At 45.1% G+C, this 22476-nt stretch overlaps 1 protein-coding gene across 1 annotated transcript; it reads right to left on the reverse strand.

The window, feature by feature from the left end:
- Positions 1-48: 48 nt before the first annotated feature.
- LOC129865077 (protein FAM180A-like) lies at positions 49-13470 on the reverse strand. Its single transcript, XM_055937549.1, has 3 exons — positions 12534-13470; positions 4481-4578; positions 49-952 (listed from the first exon to the last, which is right to left on the reverse strand). The coding sequence occupies exons 1-3, from the start codon at positions 12610-12612 to the stop codon at positions 602-604; spliced, it is 528 nt and encodes a 175-aa protein (XP_055793524.1). The 5' UTR covers positions 12613-13470; the 3' UTR covers positions 49-601.
- Between the last annotated feature and the right edge of the window lie 9006 nt (positions 13471-22476).

Raw genomic sequence — 22476 nt, forward strand, 5'->3', positions numbered from 1 at the left:
ATCAGGATAGGTTGGATCATAACATGGTCATAACATGGTACAGTTAAAAACATATATATTGATCATTATTTTATTATAATATCAATTAGAGAAATAAGCTGAGCAAATTGATAGCCCTGTCTTCATCCAAAGCAATGTTACAGTTCAATACAATATTTCTGCACCTCATAGGACAACTTTTTCATGAAGCTCCCTTTCGCCATGGGACTGTGCTGGGTAAAGATTATGTGATTGTGATAAACAGCTGAAAGAAGATTTGATAAAGACCTGGTATGAATCTCGATGACAGAGTGACTGATAAAATATTTTAAATGTTTGATTACGTCTGAAGTCCTGGAACAAGGCGGAATCCGGTAGATAGAACATGAACAAGATATAGTTCACATCCCTCCTTTTCCCACATCCTCCTTTCAATATGATTAGATCATATCATTTGATCATAACCAAACACATTACATTATCAGAACAGCCATTTTGATAATACAATACAACTCAATAGAAAACATCCTTCAAATTCTCTGCCAAAAAGTGACTTGTGTTACAGTATAAAATGATCAGTATATTACAGTATCTAAAAGAATGTGTCCACATGTCCATAACACTAGTTGTGCTGAGGTGTCCTGGGTGGGGGCGTCAGATCTTCTTGTATGGCCCTGAACAGCTGCAGCAGGGCGTCTCCCCACAGCGCCTTCTGGTGTTGGGAGGTGGTATGAGCCAGAGTCTGGGCAGTGTACACCATAGTGAGCACTGTGCGCTCAAAGTCCTCCCTGCTCAGGGCACCTCTGCGCTGGGACAGGTGGGAGGTCAGACGTCTGATCTCGGATAGTCTCTTGGGCAGGACGTCCTCACAGATAACCTCCAGCTTTTGGACCGTCCTCAGAGACGCCAGCTCCATGTCTGGGATCACGAAGGGCTTGTCCTCACCCTCGATCTGCAGGCCTGCCAGCAGGATCTAGAAGACAGACACAGTTGTATTAGATTCTTTACAGGTTCTATCAGATCCACTTTTCATATGTCCATCTGTCATCTCAATACCTTCATGTTCTGAGATGGTTTGATTGATTTAATCAATTGACTGATTGAATGATTCGATCAACAGAGCGATTTCCAAACAGTCATGGTGAAACTCACCTCATGCACCACCGATGGTATAACTGGAATACAAGTCAAGCTCTTACCACCAGGGGGTATACAATACATTAAAAATATGTTTGCTGCCTTATGGAATCAGACTAAACACTCAATAATTAAGCCCTTAAAAATAAGTTTCTGTTCCTTCCATGGATAGAGGGACAGTTAACATTGAGTAACCTGACTCCCGTTGGCATGTATTCATGGATGCCAAGGGAAGCCAGGCTTCCCCAAAAAATTATCAGAGAAAAAAAGTGTAATTTAAAAAAATCTTTTGTCTCGGTCTTTGAGAATTTTATTTCAGTGGAATGTATCTCACCGGAGAAAGCATTAGAGCGAGTGAAACTGCGCCCCTTTCTCTCTGTATATGTAGGCCATCTATCTGATGATGTCTGGTCAAAAATTGTTTGGCATTTGGCCTCCCTTGATAAAAATGATAAAATATTAGCCAATCAGAGTTGAGCTAAACTGTTAATGGTCTTGGCACACCAAAAGAAAGTGTCAGGGGAAGCCAGTTTGGATTTGGCTTCACTTCTATCACATTGAGACCCAAACATCATTGACAAAAAACAACTTCAATTGTTACATTTCATTGTGTTGTCCTCCGGTGGACTTGTTTTACATCATATATTCATCATACTGGCAAATTATTATAACCGCGATTCTGATCCAATGATAAATTCATACATTTTGCCCTTGACCTGAGAGGATGGAAGTTCAATATGTAGCTAAATGTAGAAGGCTAATGTTAACTGACCATGAAAGGTAGTTAGGCTAGCGAGTAAGCATTTTAGCCAGGTAGCCTAGGACAACAAATAATAAAAGCATGTACTGTATAGACCGTGAAAGGAAGTTAGGCTAGCGAGTAAGCATTTTTTTTGACCATGAAAGGAAGTTAGGCTAGCGAGTAAGCATTTTAGCCAGTTAGCCTAGGACAACGAAAAATAAAAGCATGTACTGTATAGACCGTTTCGTCAACATGAAAGAGAGGATCGCATTGGCGTTTCTCTACAAGTAGGGTGAGTCAATGTGTTTTTTCTACTTGCATGCATGTACAAGCGCGCACGCACACACACACACAGAGAAATCAAAACCATGGGAAGCCACATCATATTTAGCTCACTATGGAAGACCAGGGGGTTTGGTCAAGACGTTGACACAGATCAGACACGGACAGAGTAGGATAAACTCGGTTTCAAGGCTGTTTATTTAAATAATACATCTTTTTTTTAAAATCCCCTATGAGACCCTCTCCGGGATACCGTCTTCTGGGCTCTGGGTCTTGCGGTATCCTATCGGGATCACAACTGCACTCACTCCTGTTCCCTCTGTAACCGTCCCCAACTATACGGGAGTCCTTTCTTCCCCACTCTCTCCCTGTGTGCTGCCCTTCTGGCAGCTTTATGGGCCTTGCACAGCTTGTGACCAATCAGCCCTTGATTACTCACCAACTCCCAATCAGCGCCAATTAGTCCTGGCCGGAGAACCCGTCGAGACCTGGCACACCCAGCAGATGGAGCCATCGCCTCGACGAGTCTCCCCCGGGTGGCTGACCTGCTGTACGCCACATTACGTTGATTGGACTAGATTGTTTTTGGTGTATTTTAGTTGTCACTGTATTAGACTAAGCATAGGTGATTTGATAATGTTGAAATGTTGAAGATGAAATGGTGCTGGAATAGTGGAGGCAGCTCCAGTTTTCTTTGTGACTTGCAGTAACTCTCCGTGGTTCTAAATAAATAGTTGTTAAGTAGTCTGAAAATTCCAGAAACATTCTTTTGCTTGACCATGGTGTAGTTCATGTAACTGTTGGTTACATTCAATATGCTTTGTGGACTTCACCGCATAGAGGATGCTCTCCGGTTTTGTGATGAAACAAATGTGTGGTTGAATTTATTCTGCCACTGTGTCTTCTTATTGACTCGGCCTTAGGCCTATTTATCAATATATCACGGTGGCAAGGCATATGAACTAACAGGTCATAGAGCAACCAAATAAATTCTCACAACACATAGGTTGTAATATGGCTTTTTCCCCAGTGATTTTACCCACACACTGCTACTGATGACGGCTGCTGCCTAAGGCTTCAGCTTCCCTTTCCCAGTAGGTCAAAACTACGTTCCTGCTCCAACCATGACTCTCGTTGCCCAAGTTCAACTGTATGAAATTCAGAAAGTTTGAACCCATGAGGACTGTTCACTTTGCCTACAGCTTCTCTGCCTCTGCCCTTCCCACCTCCAACCTCCATGTCCCTGCAGCACGACGAGCGGTAGTACCCACAAGATTCACATCAAACAGGAAATGTTTCAGCTCTTCAATTAGTAGGAGAAGAGGAGTCAAACATTCAATTCGTCTTTAACTTTCACTTCTCTCTCTGAATGGAACTCTGAGGGATACACACACCTACACACATAGGCCCACTGCTGAAGACAAGAGCTCTCCAACTTTGCTTACTGCACACGCACTTCTTGGTTTCCGTTGTTTGCTCAGCGATGTTCTGAGTTCTGTCATAACAAACAGTAGAAATGTAGCCTCTTCCCATACTGTAATGCCCAATTCCAAATCAACCCTTAGACCCTATGCACTCTCAGATCTCCATAAGTGCAGGGTCTAGGGGTCGATTTGAGATGCGGCACTGACAAGGACTGATAGAAGAGTTTGCTACAGTATGGAGAAAGGGGCCCCTCTGCGACCTACAACCCACTTAAGTAACTAACAGAGTTTCTGAAAGTTAAGAATTCTTCCCAAAAGCACAAGAGAGGAGCTTTCAGGTATTTTTGACTTGTGATGCCTAAGATATTTTATTTAGAAGCAATGGCGAATATAAAAGCTTGAGTGGCATTGATTCTGATGCAACATGTTTTGCTGCTACCCCACAGGATTCACAAAGATTCAATAACCTTTAACCTCTGTGTCCATGTTTTCCACTTAAACATCAGAGCGGAGGATGGTTGAGCGGTATATGTCCAGACATAATGTTTGCTCCTTGGGCTCCAACATATCAGCTCTAATATGTGTGGATGAATCTGGGTTGTGCCCACAGTGGATATGGTCTCGCTCAACAACGAGAAGAAGCAGGGGCCTCTGGGATATGGAGTTCACTGTCAGAACATTATTAAGTATTAACGACAAAATGATCTGAGAGGAGGGTCTCTGGATGATTCATTGTGGGTCGGAGAGAAGAGCCAGACTGTTACAGACTGAGAGCCTGCAATAAAACTTTACGTTTGTGGAAGATTTAACTTTATCTGACAACAATCTTCTTGTTTCCATGTAACATTCACAATGAATTAAATCCCCTTTAAGCTCATTAATGTAATTTAAGCAGAGATGGCTATTTTTGACTCACCTCAAACAGCAGGTTAACATCTTCCACAGAGTTCTGGAAGGTGGGGTTGACCAATGAGTGTGTGCCACGCTTCACTCTAAAAGCTGATGGGTAAAGGGCTGAAGAGAAAGGACAGAGAAAGTGAGAAGAGGAGAGATAGCATTTTGAGTAGTTGAATGACTCATTAAACCAATGGCAACCAAAAGAAGGCCTAAAATACAATAGATCCAGAATTTCCCGTTGAGCGGGTGAATATGGTTTCCGTTGTTGAGACCAGGAGGTCAGTCAAACTCAGCACACGTTGCAGTATTTACGCAGTGGCATAGGTCTACAGTATACAATATAGTCAGATACATTGACACAGTGGCTATAGGTCATGTAAAATACTACACTTACTGCATATTGTTAACATGTCTACATAGGTTAAACTATCTTGCCCCAGGTTTGTGGGAGACAACTAGAGTGTAAACTGCAGCAGATGTCCCTATGTGAAACCAGGTGAAAACCTTTAAACCTCTGACACCGGTAATCTCAGGTATGTCCCTCGTTATAGATGCCCCCTCTTTTCAAAGAGCCAGGTGTGTCTATAGGGCTTGGCTATAGGGTAGGGTGGTCAGATTTCAAAGTGTCAGGGCATATGTGCCGCAGCAGGCCTGAGAGTTCAGGAGCTGTGGTCTGCTCCTTATAAAAGCCCCCTCTCTCAGCCTTCAGGACCGCAGACTAAGGCAGCTCTGTCATTTATAAGGGGAGCTAACCAGGAGCAGAAGCAGAGAAACACCTGGACACAAGCTTACCAACTGGGTTCCAACCTTGGTCTCTTGCATACCACAAGACTGCTGAGCTAAAGGCAGCTCCTGAGCTAAATGCAGCTAAGGCAGGTATTCTGATCTCAGATGAGGCCATTCACTGAACCACCTCCTTCACACCTATTCTTCGACCTGTAAGGGAGATGTGGTAGTTGTTATATCTACAAAGGACTCGTCTAATTTCTCAAAAATGACCTAGGCGTGATTAACATTAAGTGAGATAATGGGGCTTTGAGTGGCTTCTTTCAACAGTGTTCTCTCTGTATTACTCTGAGCTTCTTAACAGTGAGGGGATGATTTGAGGCAGGAGTCACAGTAGTGACATGGTAATACCCTTCACCAGTTTGAGAGACAGCTACAGTACATAGAGACATTCTTGTGGTCAAGTATTTGACCTCAACAGAAAAATATGACACGTTGAGAAATGTTGTTAACATAACCTAGAGATGACCCAGCCCAACCCAAAGAAAGTTTGTTTCAACAGCATCTCTCCCTCAATACCTTATTTGTTTTCTTTTCCATTACAGCCCTGAATACCTGGCAGGAACTCTGACGGTGTGTTGAAAGTACAGGGCCATGTGCTTTTGGGTTGAAGGGTCAGGTACAGACAGACAACGCCCAAATAAGAAGCTTGATTGGAAGTCGGAGCATGTATGAAATGGACACAAACAGACCATCGATCATGCAGTGCTTCAGTCTTTCTGAGGAATGCCTGGGCCCTGGACAGAACAGAAAGGTCATGGTAGGAACACAGCGTGACTAGCGGTAAAATAAGTTGTCCTCTCAACAGTTCAGAGTTCAATGCGGTTGTAACTTAGCTTTATGAAACACAACACACAGGGCTACTGTTTATCCATACCTTACACCATAGCTTACTCATTCTCTCATAGATACAACACCTGTCAGAGAGTGACATTCTTTCTGAGCTTGGTTAGTTCCCTACTACTGTAGAACGTGCTCTTGTTACTAATCTAAGCCAGATATCCAATCACTGCTGTTTGAGCCAAGAGAAATATAGGTTCACTGAGCTTAATGAGGGTCATAGTTTAAAAGCAAATCAAATCAAATTTTATTTGTCACATACACATGGTTAGCAGATGTTAATGCGAGTGTAGCGAAATGCTTGTGCTTCTAGTTCCGACAATGCAGTAATAACCAACAAGTAATCTAACCTAACAATTCCACAACTACTACCTTATACACACAAGTGTAAAGGGATAAAGAATATGTACATAAAGATATATGAATGAGTGATGGTACAGAACGGCATAGGCAAGATGCAGTAGATAGTATAAAGTACAGTATATACATATGAGATGAGTAATGTAGGATATGTAAACATAAAGTGGCATAGTTTAAAGTGGCTAGTGATACATGTATTACATAAAGATGGCAAGATGCAGTAGATGATATAGAGTACAGTATATACATAGACATATGAGATGAGTAATGTAGGGTATGTAAACATTATATTAAGTGGCATTGTTTAAAGTGGCTAGTGGTACATTTTTACATAATTTCCATCAATTCCCATTATTAAAGTGGCTGGAGTTGAGTCAGTATGTTGGCAGCGGCCACTAAATGTTAGTGGTGGCTGTTTAACAGTCTGATGGCCTTGAGATAGAAGCTGTTTTTCAGTCTCTCGGTCCCTGCTTTGGTGCACCTGTACTGACCTTGCCTTCTGGATGATAGCGGGGTGAACAGGCAGTGGCTTGGGTGGTTGTTGTCCTTGATGATCTTTATGGCCTTCCTGTGACATCGGGTGGTGTAGGTGTCCTGGAGGGCAGGTAGTTTGCCCCCGGTGATGCGTTGTGCAGACCTCACTACCCTCTGGAGAGCCTTACGGTTGTGGGCGGTGCAGTTGCTGTACCAGGCGGTGATACAGCCCAACAGGATGCCCTCGATTGTGCATCTGTAGAAGTTTGTGAGTGCTTTTGGTGACAAGCCAAATTTCTTCAGCGTCCTGAGGTTGAAGAGGCACTGCTGCGCCTTCTTTACAACGCTGTCTGTGTGGGTGGACCAATTCAGTTTGTCCGTGATGTGTACAGCGAGGAACTTAAAACTTTCCACCTTCTCCACTACTGTCCGGTCGATGTGGATAGGGGGGTGCTCCCTCTGCTGTTTCCTGAAGTCCACAATCATCTCCTTTGTTTTGTTGACGTTGAGTGTGAGGTTATTTTCCTGACACCACACTCCGAGGGCCCTCACCTCCTCCCTGTAGGCCGTCTCGTCGTTGTTGGTAATCAAGCCTACCACTGTAGTGTCGTCTGCAAACTTGATGATTGAGTTGGAGGCGTGCATGGCCACGCAGTCGTGGGTGAACAGGGAGTACAGGAGAGGGCTCAGAACGCACCCTTGTGGGGCCCCGGTGTTGAGGATCAGCGGGGTGGAAATGTTGTTACCTACCCTCACCACCTGGGGGTGGCCTGTCAGGAAGTCCAGGACCCAGTTGCACAGGGCGGGGTCGAGACCCAGGGTCTCGAGCTTGATGACGAGTTTAGAGGGTACTATGGTGTTAAATGCTGAGCTGTAGTCGATGAACAGCATTCTCACATAGGTATTCCTCTTGTCCAGATGGGTTAGGGCAGTGTGGTTGCGATTGCGTCGTCTGTGGACCTATTGGGTCGCTAAGCAATTTGGAGTGGGTCTAGGGTGTCAGGTAGGGTGGAGGTGATAGGTTCCTTGACTAGTCTCTCAAAGCACTTCATGATGACGAAAGTGAGTGCTACGGGGCGGTAGTTGTTTAGCTCAGTTACCTTAGCTTTCTTGGGAACAGGAACAATGGTGGCCCTCTTGAAGCATGTGGGAACAGCAGACTGGGATAAGGATTGAGTAATTATGTCCTTAAACACACCAGCCAGCTGGTCTGCGCATGCTCTGAGGACGCGGCTGGGAATGCCGTCTAAACATTGGCCCTCTCAATGGAAACTGATCAGGAATCAGCTTCTGGTCAACTGACACCCAGCACAATTCCACTGTTCTCCGACTGTACTCCATATGGATTCTGAACCAGGATCAGCTCTTGTTATTCCCAGTCCCCCTCCACTGTACTCCTAACCGTCCGGCCACCAAGGCCTCACACTGTCGACAGGACAACACTTGCCACATTCTCCCCATTCAGAAACAGGGTTAAAGAAGCAGCGTTGGAATGTATAAGCATACAGAACACACCCATAGGGACAACAACTTTTATTGGCACAGAGCCAGTGTGAACAGTGAGGTTATGAGATCTATGAGGTTCATTTCCATGCTTCATTTTCCATGAATCATTTGATGTTAAGGCGATGCTGTACCACTGTGGAGATATTAGCTCTAAAATGGCTGCTCCAACCAGCCAGCAATTTGTATGGGTTTACCCAGTAGTTGCACAGGTGCCATACAAACAGCAGCTGCGAGGAATGCCAGACACTGCCGTCATAATTTTCACCTAGATTTGGGCTGATATGTGCTACTGTGCATCCAAGTGAGATACTCATCCAGTATGTACTGGAAAGCCTAAGCCCCAATGTTGACTTCCATCCAGGAGCACATCCTTTCCTGATGCCTTCCAGTCTGTATCTATAAGTGGAGGTAGGTGGAGCTGGAATTCCACACACAGATGATGAGTTGAGTCCACTGTGTTAAGCTCGAGTCAGAAGTGAAGAACAGGAGGGAACCTTCTTTTCACCTCAGCAGAACGACAGCAACACAAAGAAACATATACGTGCAATGCCCATGTGATGTGTAACCTTGCCTGAGACCTGAAGACTCGTGTAATGCCTAGGCTTTAGCTCAGCGGGCCAACACAGTCATCTGATGCACAGTAGACTCGGTTTCTGAATCTAGCCGATCACATATGGAATAAGTGGTTGCTGGTTTAAAGTGGATGATCCACCTCTGAAAGCAGATCTCAGTTTTCAAAGCTAGAAGAAACCAATCATCGCTCGTGCTTCTCGGCCCACTGTAGCGCTAGACTAAATAATCAGTGTTTGCTAGGACACTGTCCCCTGTGTCCTCACAGACAAGCAGGGAACTTGTAATCTCCCTCTAAGCACATGCAATGAGCCAGGGGAAAACACAAAGCCATTCATTACAAGCAGTGCTAAATGGTCTTGGCTGGAATTGTGTCATGACTAGAGAAAAGCAAGCAAACCAGAGGTCACTGTACTCCAGGTTTACAGTAATGGTTATTTTGATTAAAGTCAGAGCCAAAACCAAAGTCAGGAACATTTGCCATACTACAACTGATGAATGATGTTTGCTTAACCAGTTGACATATTTGCATTGTGATGTCTAAAGTGATATTTTCCACAGAATGCACACACACTGGAGCAAGCTAAGTATATGTCCTAATTAGAACTTTCCCAGTGGACCGAAGACCTGAGAGCTCCAAATATGGGACAAGATTTGTCTCAATATTGAAGGGATAACAATATATCAAGTCTGATATGCAGATGTTCTTCCAAGCTGCTGCAGTCAAAACAGCTGGGGAAGAATTTGGCAGCAGTCAGAGGGACACAGTGGGCCAGAGACAGTCACATGGGCTACACTTACAGTTTGTCCCCAATTCTAAATCACTGTCTGTCCCCTCTATCAAATCATAAATATTCAGATGTGATCTTTAGAAGTGACCTGGCGTTCAATAGCCATACAGTAGATAAGCTTAGTACTAGTATGACATGGATGTAATAATATTTTCCTAATGGATACTGAGACACATGACTGATTGACAGACCAGTTTCCCCTCTGGAATTAATAAAGTTTGTGTTATTTTATCTGATCATGTCAGACTCGTATCCACACAGTCACATAATGTACAGTTGTGGCCAAAAGTTTTGAGAATGACACAAATATTAATTTCACCCTCCCCCACCCACATCACAGCCAATGTTAAGTCCTTCGGCACAGAGAAGCTCTCATGCATATTTAATGAGGCTCTGGGATGTGGACAAATAGTTTTGAGATTTTTATTTTCTGCTGCCTCAGTTTGTATGATGGCAATTTGCATATCCTCCAGAATGTTATGAAGAGTGATCAGATGAATTGCAATTAATTGCAAAGTCCCTCTTTGCCATGCAAATGAACTGAATCCCCCCAAAACTTTTCCACTGCATTTCAACCCTGCCACAAAAGGACCAGCTGACATCATGTAGGTGATTCTTTCGTTAACACAGGTGAGAGTGTTGACGAGGACACGGCTGGAGATCACTCTGTCATGCTGATTGAGTTTGAATAACAGACTGGAAGCTTCAAAAGGAGGGTGGTGCTTGGAATCATTGCTCTTCCTCTGTCAGCCATGGTTATCTGCAAGGAAACACATGCCGTCATCATTGCTTTGCACAAAAAGGGCTTCACAGGCAAGGATATTGCTGCCAGTAAGATTGCACCTAAATCAACCATTTATCGGATCATCAAGAACTTCACGGAGAGCGGTTCAATTGTTGTGAAGAAGGCTTCAGGGCGCCCAAGAAAGTCCAGCAAGCGCCAGGACCGACTCCTAAAGTTGATTCAGCTGCGGGATCGGGCATCACCAGTACAGAGTTTGCTCAGGAATGGCAGCATGCAGGTGTGAGTGCATCTGCACACACAGTGAGGCAAAGACTTTTGGAGGATGGCCTGGTGTCAAGAAGGGCAGCAAAGAAGCCACTTCTCTCCAGGAAAAACATCAGGGACAGACTGATATTCTGCAAAAGGTACAGGGATTGGACTGCTGAGGACTGGGGTAAAGTAATTTTCTCTGATGAATACCCTTTCCGATTGTTTGGGGCATCCGGAAAAAAGCTTGTCCGGAGAAGACAAGGTGAGCGCTACCATCAGTCCTGTGTCATGCCAACAGTAAAGCATCCTGAGACCATTCATGTGTGGGGTTGCTTCTCAGCCAAGGGAGTGGGCTCACTCACAATTCTGCCTAAGAACACAGCCATGAATAAAGAATGGTACCAACACATCCTCCGAGATCAACTTCTCCCATCCAGGAACAGTTTAGTGACGAACAATGCCTTTTCCAGCATGATGGAGCACCTTGTCATAAGGCAAAAGTGATAACTAAGTGGCTCTGGGAACAAAACATTGATATTTTGGGTCCATGGCCCAGGAAACTCCCAAGACCTTAATCCCATTGAGAACTTGTGGTCAATCCTCAAGAGGCGGGTGGACAAACAAAAACTCACACATTTCTGACAAACTCCAAGCATTGATTATGCAAGAATGGGCTGCCACCAGTCAGGATGTGGCCCAGAAGTTAATTGACAGCATGCCTGGGCAGATTGCAGAGGTCTTGAAAAAGAAGGGTCAACACTGCAAATATTGACTCTTTGCATCAACTTCATGTAATTGCTAATAAAATCCTTTGACACGTATGAAATGCTTGTAATTATACTTCAGTATTCCATAGTAACATCTGACAAAAATATCTAAAGACAGTGAAGCAGAAAACTTTGTGAAAATGTATATTTGTGTCATTCTCAAAACTTTTGGCCACGACTGTATATGGCTGGATCTCATCTGCCAGCAAAGACCTGAGCTAAGTTGCGTTTCCTGAAGCAAGTTCAACATCATGTGACTGTCAGTGATTTACATGTAAATCCACCCTCCTACATTCCTTAATTCGGAGGGACCTATTTTCGGCAGTCAACATTTCCAAGGAACCAAACATTGACGTGTGTGGGAGGGAGGTAAAATGTATGACTGTGGATCCAAATGTTTGGACCCAACTACAAAGAGGCACTTGCAGTTGTTTTTCCCTGGGAACTTTGTTGAAAGATATTCAGAAAATAGCATTTCTCTCCTTCTCATCAACACAATCACATACATACAGGAGCCTAACACCCACAGCCCTGCCAAATCAAACAAAACATTTGTATTTTCTTCCAAAAAACATTACATTTCATAAAAGTCTGTAAACACATCAGAAAAAAGTTTACATAAAAAAATGTAGCCTACTTAACTCCACCTAAATAATCTATTTGCCATAATCCTGGATGTCATAAGGTGAATGCACCAATTTGTAAGTCGCTCTGGATAAGAGCGTCTGCCAAATGACTTAAATGTAAATGTAAATGTATTTGGCAGCAAAACGTTCAGTTATGATAACACACAACGATACTTAATACATAATCATATTGTTTATTTTTTCCTTTGATTCCAAAATGCAGGTCATTACTTCTTATTGCTCTTAGTTCTGAGAACGTCTATACAACAACCATGAACTTTCTATGAACGTGTCTATGTGGACCCCTCAAACTGACCTGAAGTCAGTCTAAGCTCTGTGAGGTGCTCAGGTGTCCTACCTTTCCTCCAGTGTTGAGCAGCAGCCAGATACAGCTGGCAGTAGAACACAGTGATGAGTAGACCCCACTGATGCATCATGCTGACTCTCGGCCCAGCACACACACACACTGACACTGCCCTGTCGTCTGTCTGTCTCAATGGGATCTGAATGTGGATCAGTCCCCAGCCAATCACAGCAGCCAGCCAGGTCCCAGCTGGAGAGAGCTGTGTACAAACAACCCTCAGGAGAATGAGGTAAGAACGCTGACTGGAGCACTGCTAAACCACTTCATATGCAACTGCTTCATTGTTTCATCTCCACCACCCTGTCTGTTTCTCTGTTTCTCTCTCTCCTCCCCTTCCCTAATCTATGCCTCCCCCCTCTCTCTCTGTCTGTGACTGAGTGCTGAGTTTTCTCTGGCCAGGCTGTCTGGGCTGTCATCTGGAAGTCATCAAGACCCAGGGAATGGCTGCTCTGTTAGTGGCTGGCCTGCCGCTCACTGTGCTACTGGCTGAGGCAGAGCTGACACCAGACTGACTGCAGCTGGTCTACAACCTGTAAAAGCTGTCCAGTATCATCATCATCGGGGTCACCGTCGTTTCCAATATGGTTTCCATCCGCATTAGCATAATGGTCATCATGGTCATATCGTAACCTCGTCCCCAGGCTTATTGCTACCTCACACAGAGACAACGATGGTGGCTGAGACTATCACCACTGTGAGGAATACCACGTCTCCATCATCATCTCCATCTTCATTATCATCATACTCGGTCTTAGAATCCACCTGCATGCCACATATTGTATACACAGTAAGTGTCTGACAGCTTCATCACAGACAAGAGTAAAACACCAATATCTGCCCACTTCAAATACATCCACTCCACATACAATAGACTACAGTGCAGTATAGCATTTCAGTGTTCTCTTCGTCTCTCCGTTGTCCTCAGTGAACAGTGTCTGTTCTCTTTGTAGTCAGTCACATGATGTCAGTTACAACAACATTCAAAACTCTCGCTACCAGGGCCAAGGCGCATAGTGGTTTGCTCAGGAATCCAGGAGCTTTGCTTTGGTTGGCCTGTCATCTGGGATGAAGGCAGGGAATAAAGGAAAATAACTGGAAAAGACAAGCGATTTCAGAAACGAGTCTGCTATTATTAAATAGAATTACACCATTCTACCTTAGCTTACTGACTGTGGATGACACTTGTTTTTGCAGTATGTATTTCAGAGCTCAATCAATATCTGCTATATCAGTACTCTACTGCTGAGAACTAATGGTGTATTCATAAATGATCATTTGGGTTAAATGTTTTGTTTTACAATTACTGCTTCTATATTATCAGCGCATGATCATAAGAAATATGACTGATGACTGATATGAAATCTAAATGAAAATCTAAAATTGCCAGCGGTTTTAATTACCCACTTCACATCACTATTGCCACCACCTTGATTAGGTAACTTCAAACATTTCACTGATACATCAGGCAATGCTGGAGGGCATGATTAATCGAGCGCCCGCTGACTTTCAAGTTATTTTCTTTACGAACACAATATGTTGAATTGAAACGTTCACCTCTGAAACCAGATGGGCACTTGAGGTATTCTGCCCTTCCGTGTCTCACTGAAGGAACAGTATATTCAAATAAAGGATGATGAGAGAAGGTGATGATATTCCCAGTGAACAAGTTAACACCTGTCTGTCTCTCAGTACATTACACAATCAACTCATAAGGTAATAACAGATGATGTTCCTGAGTCTGAGAGAACAATGTCCAGCAGGTAAAGAAAACCTCACCACAGCCTGTCTCCCGTCTCCTTACTGGAAGGGTCATGGTAGAGAGGAACCTCACCACAGCCTGTCTCCCGTCTCCTTACTGGAAGGGTCATGGTAGAGAGGAACCTCACCACAGCCTGTCTCCCGTCTCCTTACTGGAAGGGTCATGGTAGAGAGGAACCTCACCACAGCCTGTCTCCCGTCTCCTTACTGGAAGGGTCATGGTAGAGAGGAACCTCACCACAGCCTGTCTCCCGTCTCCTTACTGGAAGGGTCATGGTAGAGAGGAACCTCACCACAGCCTGTCTCCCGTCTCCTTACTGGAAGGGTCATGGTAGAGAGGAACCTCACCACAGCCTGTCTCCCGTCTCCTTACTGGAAGGGTCATGGTAGAGAGGAACCTCACCACAGCCTGTCTCCCGTCTCCTTACTGGAAGGGTCATGGTAGAGAGGAACCTCACCACAGCCTGTCTCCCGTCTCCTTACTGGAAGGGTCATGGTAGAGAGGAACCTCACCACAGCCTGTCTCCCGTCTACTTACTGGAAGGGTCATGGTAGAGAGGAACCTCACCACAGCCTGTCTCCCGTCTCCTTACTGGAAGGGTCATGGTAGAGAGGAACCTCACCACAGCCTGTCTCCCGTCTCCTTACTGGAAGGGTCATGGTAGAGAGGAACCTCACCACAGCCTGTCTCCCGTCTCCTTACTGGAAGGGTCATGGTAGAGAGGAACCTCACCACAGCCTGTCTCCCGTCTCCTTACTGGAAGGGTCATGGTAGAGAGGAACCTCACCACAGCCTGTCTCCCGTCTCCTTACTGGAAGGGTCATGGTAGAGAGGAACTCCAGTCTTTTTGTTGACTTACCCAGCACCTTTACTCTTAGAAGACAGTAGTAAATCAGTCTGTTGAAATGGATGAGGAGGTGACACTGTGACACAGGACCATGTCCACAGCCAGTACTTACTCCTAGTAAGGTCAAATGGTCGAATAAAACATATCCCAGAGGTCGCATGGTCAAGTAAAGCATATCCCTAACTGTAGGCTAAAAAATTAAATGAGGTCCACAGGAGCTCCTGGATACCTGAGCAGGAAAAAGTCCCAGCCCTAGTAATTTCTACTGACGTGTAGTTCTCCATTTACCAGCAGGGGGCAGGCTAAGAACACACATTCTTCTTCCATCACTCCAGCACCCCATCAGACTGATGCCGTTTTCAAACTCGTTTGGTGATGCTGTGTGAATTTGAGAATGAATTCTATTAAGATAAATGCTCACGATATGAATGCACTTGAGAGAGATGTTGGGGTTGTTTGGGTTCAGGTCCAGGTGGGGACCCTTGAGAAATCGCTCAAGTGCTTAATTGCCCAAGTCGTGCTATAAAGCTCTGTAATACATAAAATATGCAAATGAATAGGAGGCCATTAGATGTCTGTAAAAGCCTCAATAGTCAAATTACCTTTAGACAAGAGAAGCGCAGCTGCAGTCCCTATTGGAGAACTACACAAGAAAAGCATTTTAATTTATACACTTCAGACTCTAAATGTCACATGACTGTAATTACCAGCAATCAGGATGGGGCAGAATATACAGAATCGTTATTTGAGCTGTAGCAAAAGGTTTAATGGAAAATATAAATTCTTGACAGGGTCAGCACCAGTGCCTATCTGATACGTCTTCCACCACACAATTCCGAGTCATCCGACATCAAGAATTAATTGAATTTCCCTAAAAACATCCAACATAAAAGACCCATTATGAATAGACAAACCATTACTGTAGAAACATATCCTAAACCCTGTCAGGAGGATATTAGTTCAGAGCTAATTTGTCTGGACACAGACAGCGGCTCAGCTGCGTGATCCATCTCTACTGTGTCTTAACTGCAAATGGAGCTGATGTCTCCTGGCCCTCTCCCATGACAGCTCCTCTTATTATGGTTGGCCAGAGGGCACACACACCATCCAGGCTCTCTTAGAGAGATTCCACTGCTGCTGATTATGCCTCTCCCCAAGACCAGTGGAGCCTGCAGAACTAACCAGCCAAATCACAACACCCAACACCAGCCTCATTACTCAGACATAGAGACAATTACAATGCAATAATGACTCGTCATGAACATCTTGCTTCGTAATTGCTCTGCAATTAATGACCACCGGTGGGGAAGTTCCCTGAAACGCTCTTTGGGTTTTTCTGTTGCACCTCCACTTTTTGACCAGTCCAGCATTTCAATAACGAGAAGGAAACACTTAATTGTTGTCTGAAACTAGTATTTGCTCCTTCACTTTGCAACAGCATTGTTTCAGTCATTAGTGTTAGTCATTGCAGTTCCAGTTGCAGGTATACTGAAGCTTGTCTCTGTATTGATGTCAGTGTCTCTGTGCTGAGGCAGTATTGCATGTCTTGGCTGAATTCCTCAGAGCTGCAGGTTGTTGTTGGTGTGTCGTGGGCAGTGACACATTCGCCCTGGGGAACAGCTTTTCCTGTGACTTTCCTGTGGAAAGTGAGAGGTGTTGATGATGGTGACACGCTGAGAGCTTCCTGCCTTGTTACATGTGGGCAGATTGATTATTTCTGACACGATGATTAGGGAGGTACACAGACGTCTCAGGTCATGCTATAGCAATTACCAATTATAGCACAGTATTAGTAATGAATACAATGAAGGCATGTTTGCTGACCAGAGAGCCATCACCACCTATATCGTCTGCCCTCCTCTCCTTTCCCCCGTCCCCCTCCTCCCCCCATCCCCCTCATCTCTGCCTCCAGGGACAACGCTGTCACCTGCAGAATGGTAGAGGGGAGTGTCACCGGACTAGTCTGTGAGTGACGGGTGCATGGTGATGGCGACATTGCCTGGTGATGCGACTCTGATTGACGGAAGGTTTGGGAAGGGGAATTCTGGTCGCTACGCCCACGGGCTGCACACACAGGCAGGCTAATGTTGAGAGAAATGCATCTGCTGTTGAAATAGTTGGGGATGACTCAACATGCGGACAATAGCTGGTAGAAATTGTACCAACTTGAAAGGACAAAACATTATATTTATCTACACAACCTGTTGTTGTTTCTTGATGGTAAAGACGAGATAACATAATTGAGGCCCTATTGTCCAGTCCATGCCACAACCCATCAAGCCATAACTACCAACCGCTTCCACCTGATCCATGTCAGTCTCTCCAACCCCTCTAATAATAATAATAATACATGTATTTTATCGGTAGAGGTTGCTGAGGGGAGGACGGCTCATAATAATGGCTGGAACGACGCAAACGGAATGGTATTTGATACCACTCCACTGATTCTGCTCCAGCCATTACCAAAAGCCCGTCCTCCCCAATTAAGGAGCCACCAACCTCCTGTGTATTTAATATAAAGCTTTTCATACAGAATCTCAAACAAATTCAGAGAGCTGGCAGTTGATGGGAGATGGTCTTCCACAGCTAGATCATGATGCAGTTCAGTAAAGGAGTAGCTTGAGTGGAGGTGGCGTCGATGGTACAGCCAGGGAGGGAGAAACAACAGTCGGGAGCTCTTTGTCAGGCTCCTCTGTCTCTGAAGTTCACAGCTACTCCTCCTCTGTAGGTACGCTGGAACATCCACCACCGAATATGTAGCACCCACCTGGGTGATGCTTCGGCAGCAAAAGTGCCTGAGAGACCACTGTTACGGAGTCTAGTTGATAGGAGTCTAGTTGATAGGTATTCGACTAGCCGGACTGTTCCCCGGACTCCACGCGTAGGGATTTGTACAATGCATGAACAAGGCTATTGAACTTGACATTGGTGTCTGTCTTTATTCCTTTATCCAACATGTCATACTGAAACAACCACCACACCTCGGCAGTAATCACCAAGTGTCTCCTACGAGGTGAGCCTCTACAATCCCCTCACACCACAGTCCACATCCTTCCAGAAACCGAGGCAGGTGGAATACAAATCTGGTTCTGTGTTAATCAGGTGTTGATGCATCATTCAAATTAGATTCGCCAGCTAGCGAGCTAATGCTAGCCAAGCAAAGTAAACAGATGTGCCATTGTCAGTCCTGCAACTCCATGGGCCACCACCAGATATTTTTTCTGAACAGGGTAACAAAAAATTGTTTCAAATTGCAACAAAAAACACTTAATAATACAAATATACACTGCTCAAAAAAATAAAGGGAACACTTAAACAACACAATGTAACTCCAAGTCAATCACACTTCTGGGAAATCAAACTGTCCACTTAGGAAGCAACACTGATTGACAATACATTTCACATGCTGTTGTGCAAATGGAATAGACAAAAAGGTGGAAATTATAGGCAATTAGCAAGACACCCCCAAAAAAAGGAGTGATTCTGCAGGTGGTAACCACAGACCACTTCTCAGTTCCTACACTTCCTAAGCTTCCTGGCTGATGTTTTGGTCACTTTTGAATGCTGGCGGTGCTTTCACTCTAGTGGTAGCATGAGACGGAGTCTACAACCCACACAAGTGGCTCAGGTGGTGCAGTTCATCCAGGATGGCACATCAATGCGAGCTGTGGCAAAAAGGTTTGCTGTGTATGTCAGCGTAGTGTCTAGAGCATTGAGGCGCTACCAGGAGACAGACCAGTACATCAGGAGACGTGGAGGAGGCCGTAGGAGGGCAACAACCCAGCAGCAGGACCGCTACCTCCGCCTTTGTGCAAGGAGGTGCACTGCCAGAGCCCTGCAAAATGACCTCCAGCAGGCCACAAATGTGCATGTGTCAGCATATGGTCTCACAAGGGGTCTGAGGATCTCATCTCGGTACCTATTGGCAGTCAGGCTACCTCTGGCGAGCACACGGAGGTCTGTGCGGCCCCATAAAGAAATGCCACCCCACACCATGACTGACCCATCGCCAAACCGGTCATGCTGGAGGATGTTGCACGCAGCAGAACGTTCTCCACGGCATCTCCAGACTCTGTCACATGTGCTCATGTGCTCAGTGTGAACCTGCTTTCATCTGTGAAGAGCACAGGGCGCCAGTGGCAAATTTGCCAATCTTGGTGTTCTCCGGCAAATGCCAAACGTCCTGCACGGTGTTGGGCTGTAAGCACAACCCCCACCTGTGGACGTCGGGCCCTCATACCACCCTCATGGAGTCTGTTTCTGACCGTTTGAGCAGACACATGCACATTTGTGGCCTGCTGGAGGTCATTTTGCAGGGCGCTGGCAGTGCACCTCCTTGCACAAAGGCGGAGGTAGCGGTCCTGCTGCTGGGTTGTTGCCCTCCTACGGCCTCCTCCACGTCTCCTGATGTACTGGCCTGTCTCCTGGTAGCGCCTCCATGCTCTGGACACTACGCTGACAGACACAGCAAACCTTTTTGCCACAGCTCGCATTGATGTGCCATCCTGGATGAACTGCACTACCTGAGCCACTTGTGTGGGTTGTAGATTCCGTCTCATGCTACCACTAGATTGAAAGCACCGCCAGCATTCAAAAGTGACCAAAACATCAGCCAGGAAGCATAGGAACTGAGAAGTGGTCTGTGATCACCACCTGCAGAATCACTCCTTTTTTGGGGGTGTCTTGCTAATTGCCTATAATTTCCACCTTTTGTCTATTCCATTTGCACAACAGCATGTGAAATGTATTGTCAATCAGTGTTGCTTCCTAAGTGGACAGTTTGATTTCCCAGAAGTGTGATTGACTTGGAGTTACATTGTGTTGTTTAAGTGTTCCCTTTATTTTTTTGAGCAGTGTATATACAATATTGACAGAGCTCTCTGCCTAGGCTTCCTCCTGGTGCCATGGCAACAAAAACATCCCAACTTTGTATGCTGTTTGTACTCCACGGAAGATGGCAGGATGAAAGCGGGGGAAAGAGAGAGAAAGAAAGAAAGAACAAAAGATAGAAAGGAGAGAGAGAGAGAGAGAGAGATGTCTGAAAGGAACCCGCCTGAAAAGGGGAGTTGGGACACGACAGGCTCTCTTGGGGGGCATTCTAGGACAGGTGGAGGGGTTGTTCAATGAGGGCCAATAGTCAGGGTGAGGCAAAATAGGAAGGACCTCAGGGTAGCGTACGTGTTGTTTTCCAGAAGTGGACACCAAACATATGAAAGCCTGAACCAGAGGTGGCTAATGGTAGGCTGAGTCCAGACCTCCTGCTGGATGCACAACACAGGACACATGCACTGCCAGCAGAAACAGAGAACAGAGAGAGAACAGAGAGGGAGAACAGAGTGAGAACAGAGAGGGAGAACAGAGAGGGAGAACAGAGAGAGAGAAAACGTAACTGCATAAAGAAGGGGAAAATGATGGGAAGTCTGAACAAAGTGGGGTTAGGATCGACCAAGAAGGAATATGTCAAAATGCATCCAAGTCAACAGTATTGGTTGAACAGGATATACAATGCATTGGGAAAGTATTCAGTCTCCTTCCCTTTTTCCACATTTTGATACATTACAGCCTTATTATAAAATGGATTAAGTCATTTTTCCCCCTCATCAATCTACACACAGTACCCCATAATGACAAAGCAAAAACAGATATTTAGAATTTTTTCAACTGTATTACAAATAAAATACCTGATTTACATTAGTATTCAGAGCCTTTGCTATGAGACTCGAAATTGAGCTCAGGTGCATCCTGTTTCAATTGATCAATCTTGAGATGTTTCTACAACTTGATTGGAGTCCACCTGTGGTAAATTCAATTGATAGGACATGATTTGGAAATATACACACCTGTCTATACAAGGTCCCACAGTTGACAGTGCATGTCAGAGCAAAAACCAAGCCATGAGGTTGAAGGAATTGCCCAAAGAGCTCCTAGACAGGATTGTGTCGAGGCACAGATATGGTGAAGGGTACCAAAAACATTCTGCAGCATTGAAGGCCCCCAAGAACACAGTGGCCTCCATCATTCTTAAATGCAAGAAGTTTGGAACCACCAAGACTCTTCCTAGAGCTGGCTGCCCAGCCAAACTGAGCAATCGGGGGAGAAGGGCCTTGGTCAGGGAGGTGACCAAGAACCCGAGGGTCACTCTGACAGGGCTCCAGAGTTCCTCTGTGGAGATGGGAAAACCTTCCAGAAGAACAACCATCTCTGCAGCACTCCACCAATCAGGCCTTTATGGTAGTGTGACCAGACGGAAGCCACTCCTCAGTAAAATACACATGACAGCCCACTTGGAGTTTGCCAAAAGGCACCTAAAGGACTCTGACCGTGAGAAACAAGATTCCCTGGTCTGAAACCAAGATTGAACTCTTTGGCCTGAATGCCAAGCGTCTCGTCTGGAGGAAACCTGGCACCATCCCTATGGTGAAGCATGGTGGTGGCAGCATCATGCAGTGGGGATGTTTTTCAGCGGCAGGGACTGGGAGACTAGTCAGGATCGAAAGAAAAGATGAACGGAGCAAAGTACAGAAGGATCCTTGATGAAAAATCTGCTCCAGAGCGCTCAGGACTTCAGACTGGAGCGAAGGTTCACCTTCCAACAGGACAATGACCCTAAGCACACAGCCAGGACAACGCAGGAGTGTCTTCAGGACAAGTCTCTGAATGTCCTTGAGTGGCCCAGCCAGAGCCTGGGCTGGGAAGACCTGAAAATAGCTATGCAGTGACGCTGTCCATCCAACCTGACAGAGTTTGAAAAGATCTGCAGAGAAGAATGAAAGAATCTCCCCAAATACAGGTGTGCCAAGCTTGTAGCGTCATACCCAAGAGGACACTGAGGCTGTAATCGCTGCCAAAGGTGCTTCAACAAAGTAAAGGGTCTGAATACTTATGTAAATGTGATATTTCTGTTTAAAACCTGTTTTTGCTTTGTCATTATGGGGTATTGTGTGAGGATTGATAAGGGAAAAAAACTATAAAATTAGGCTGTAAAGTAACAAAATGTGGAAAAAGTCCATGGGTCTGAATACTTTCCTAATGGACTGTAAGTGTTGTATCGGAGTAACCAGCAGTCTTATGTTGGTTTACAGAGGTCCATAAACCCACAGGAGAAGAGGATATTGTAACTGTTGGCTGCAGTATATACAGTATGTTGTATTCACCCCTAATGTATTATACCATATATACTGTAAACGTACTAGAAACGCAACAATTTCTAAGATTTTACTGCGTTACAGTTCATGTAAGGAAATCAACCCATTTAAATAAATTCATTAGGCCCTAATCTATGGATTTCACATGACTACAGATCTGTTGGTCACAGATACCTTAAAAAATGG

This window comes from Salvelinus fontinalis, chromosome 11 (genome assembly GCF_029448725.1).
Source record: "Salvelinus fontinalis isolate EN_2023a chromosome 11, ASM2944872v1, whole genome shotgun sequence".
Classification (NCBI taxonomy): domain Eukaryota; kingdom Metazoa; phylum Chordata; class Actinopteri; order Salmoniformes; family Salmonidae; genus Salvelinus; species Salvelinus fontinalis.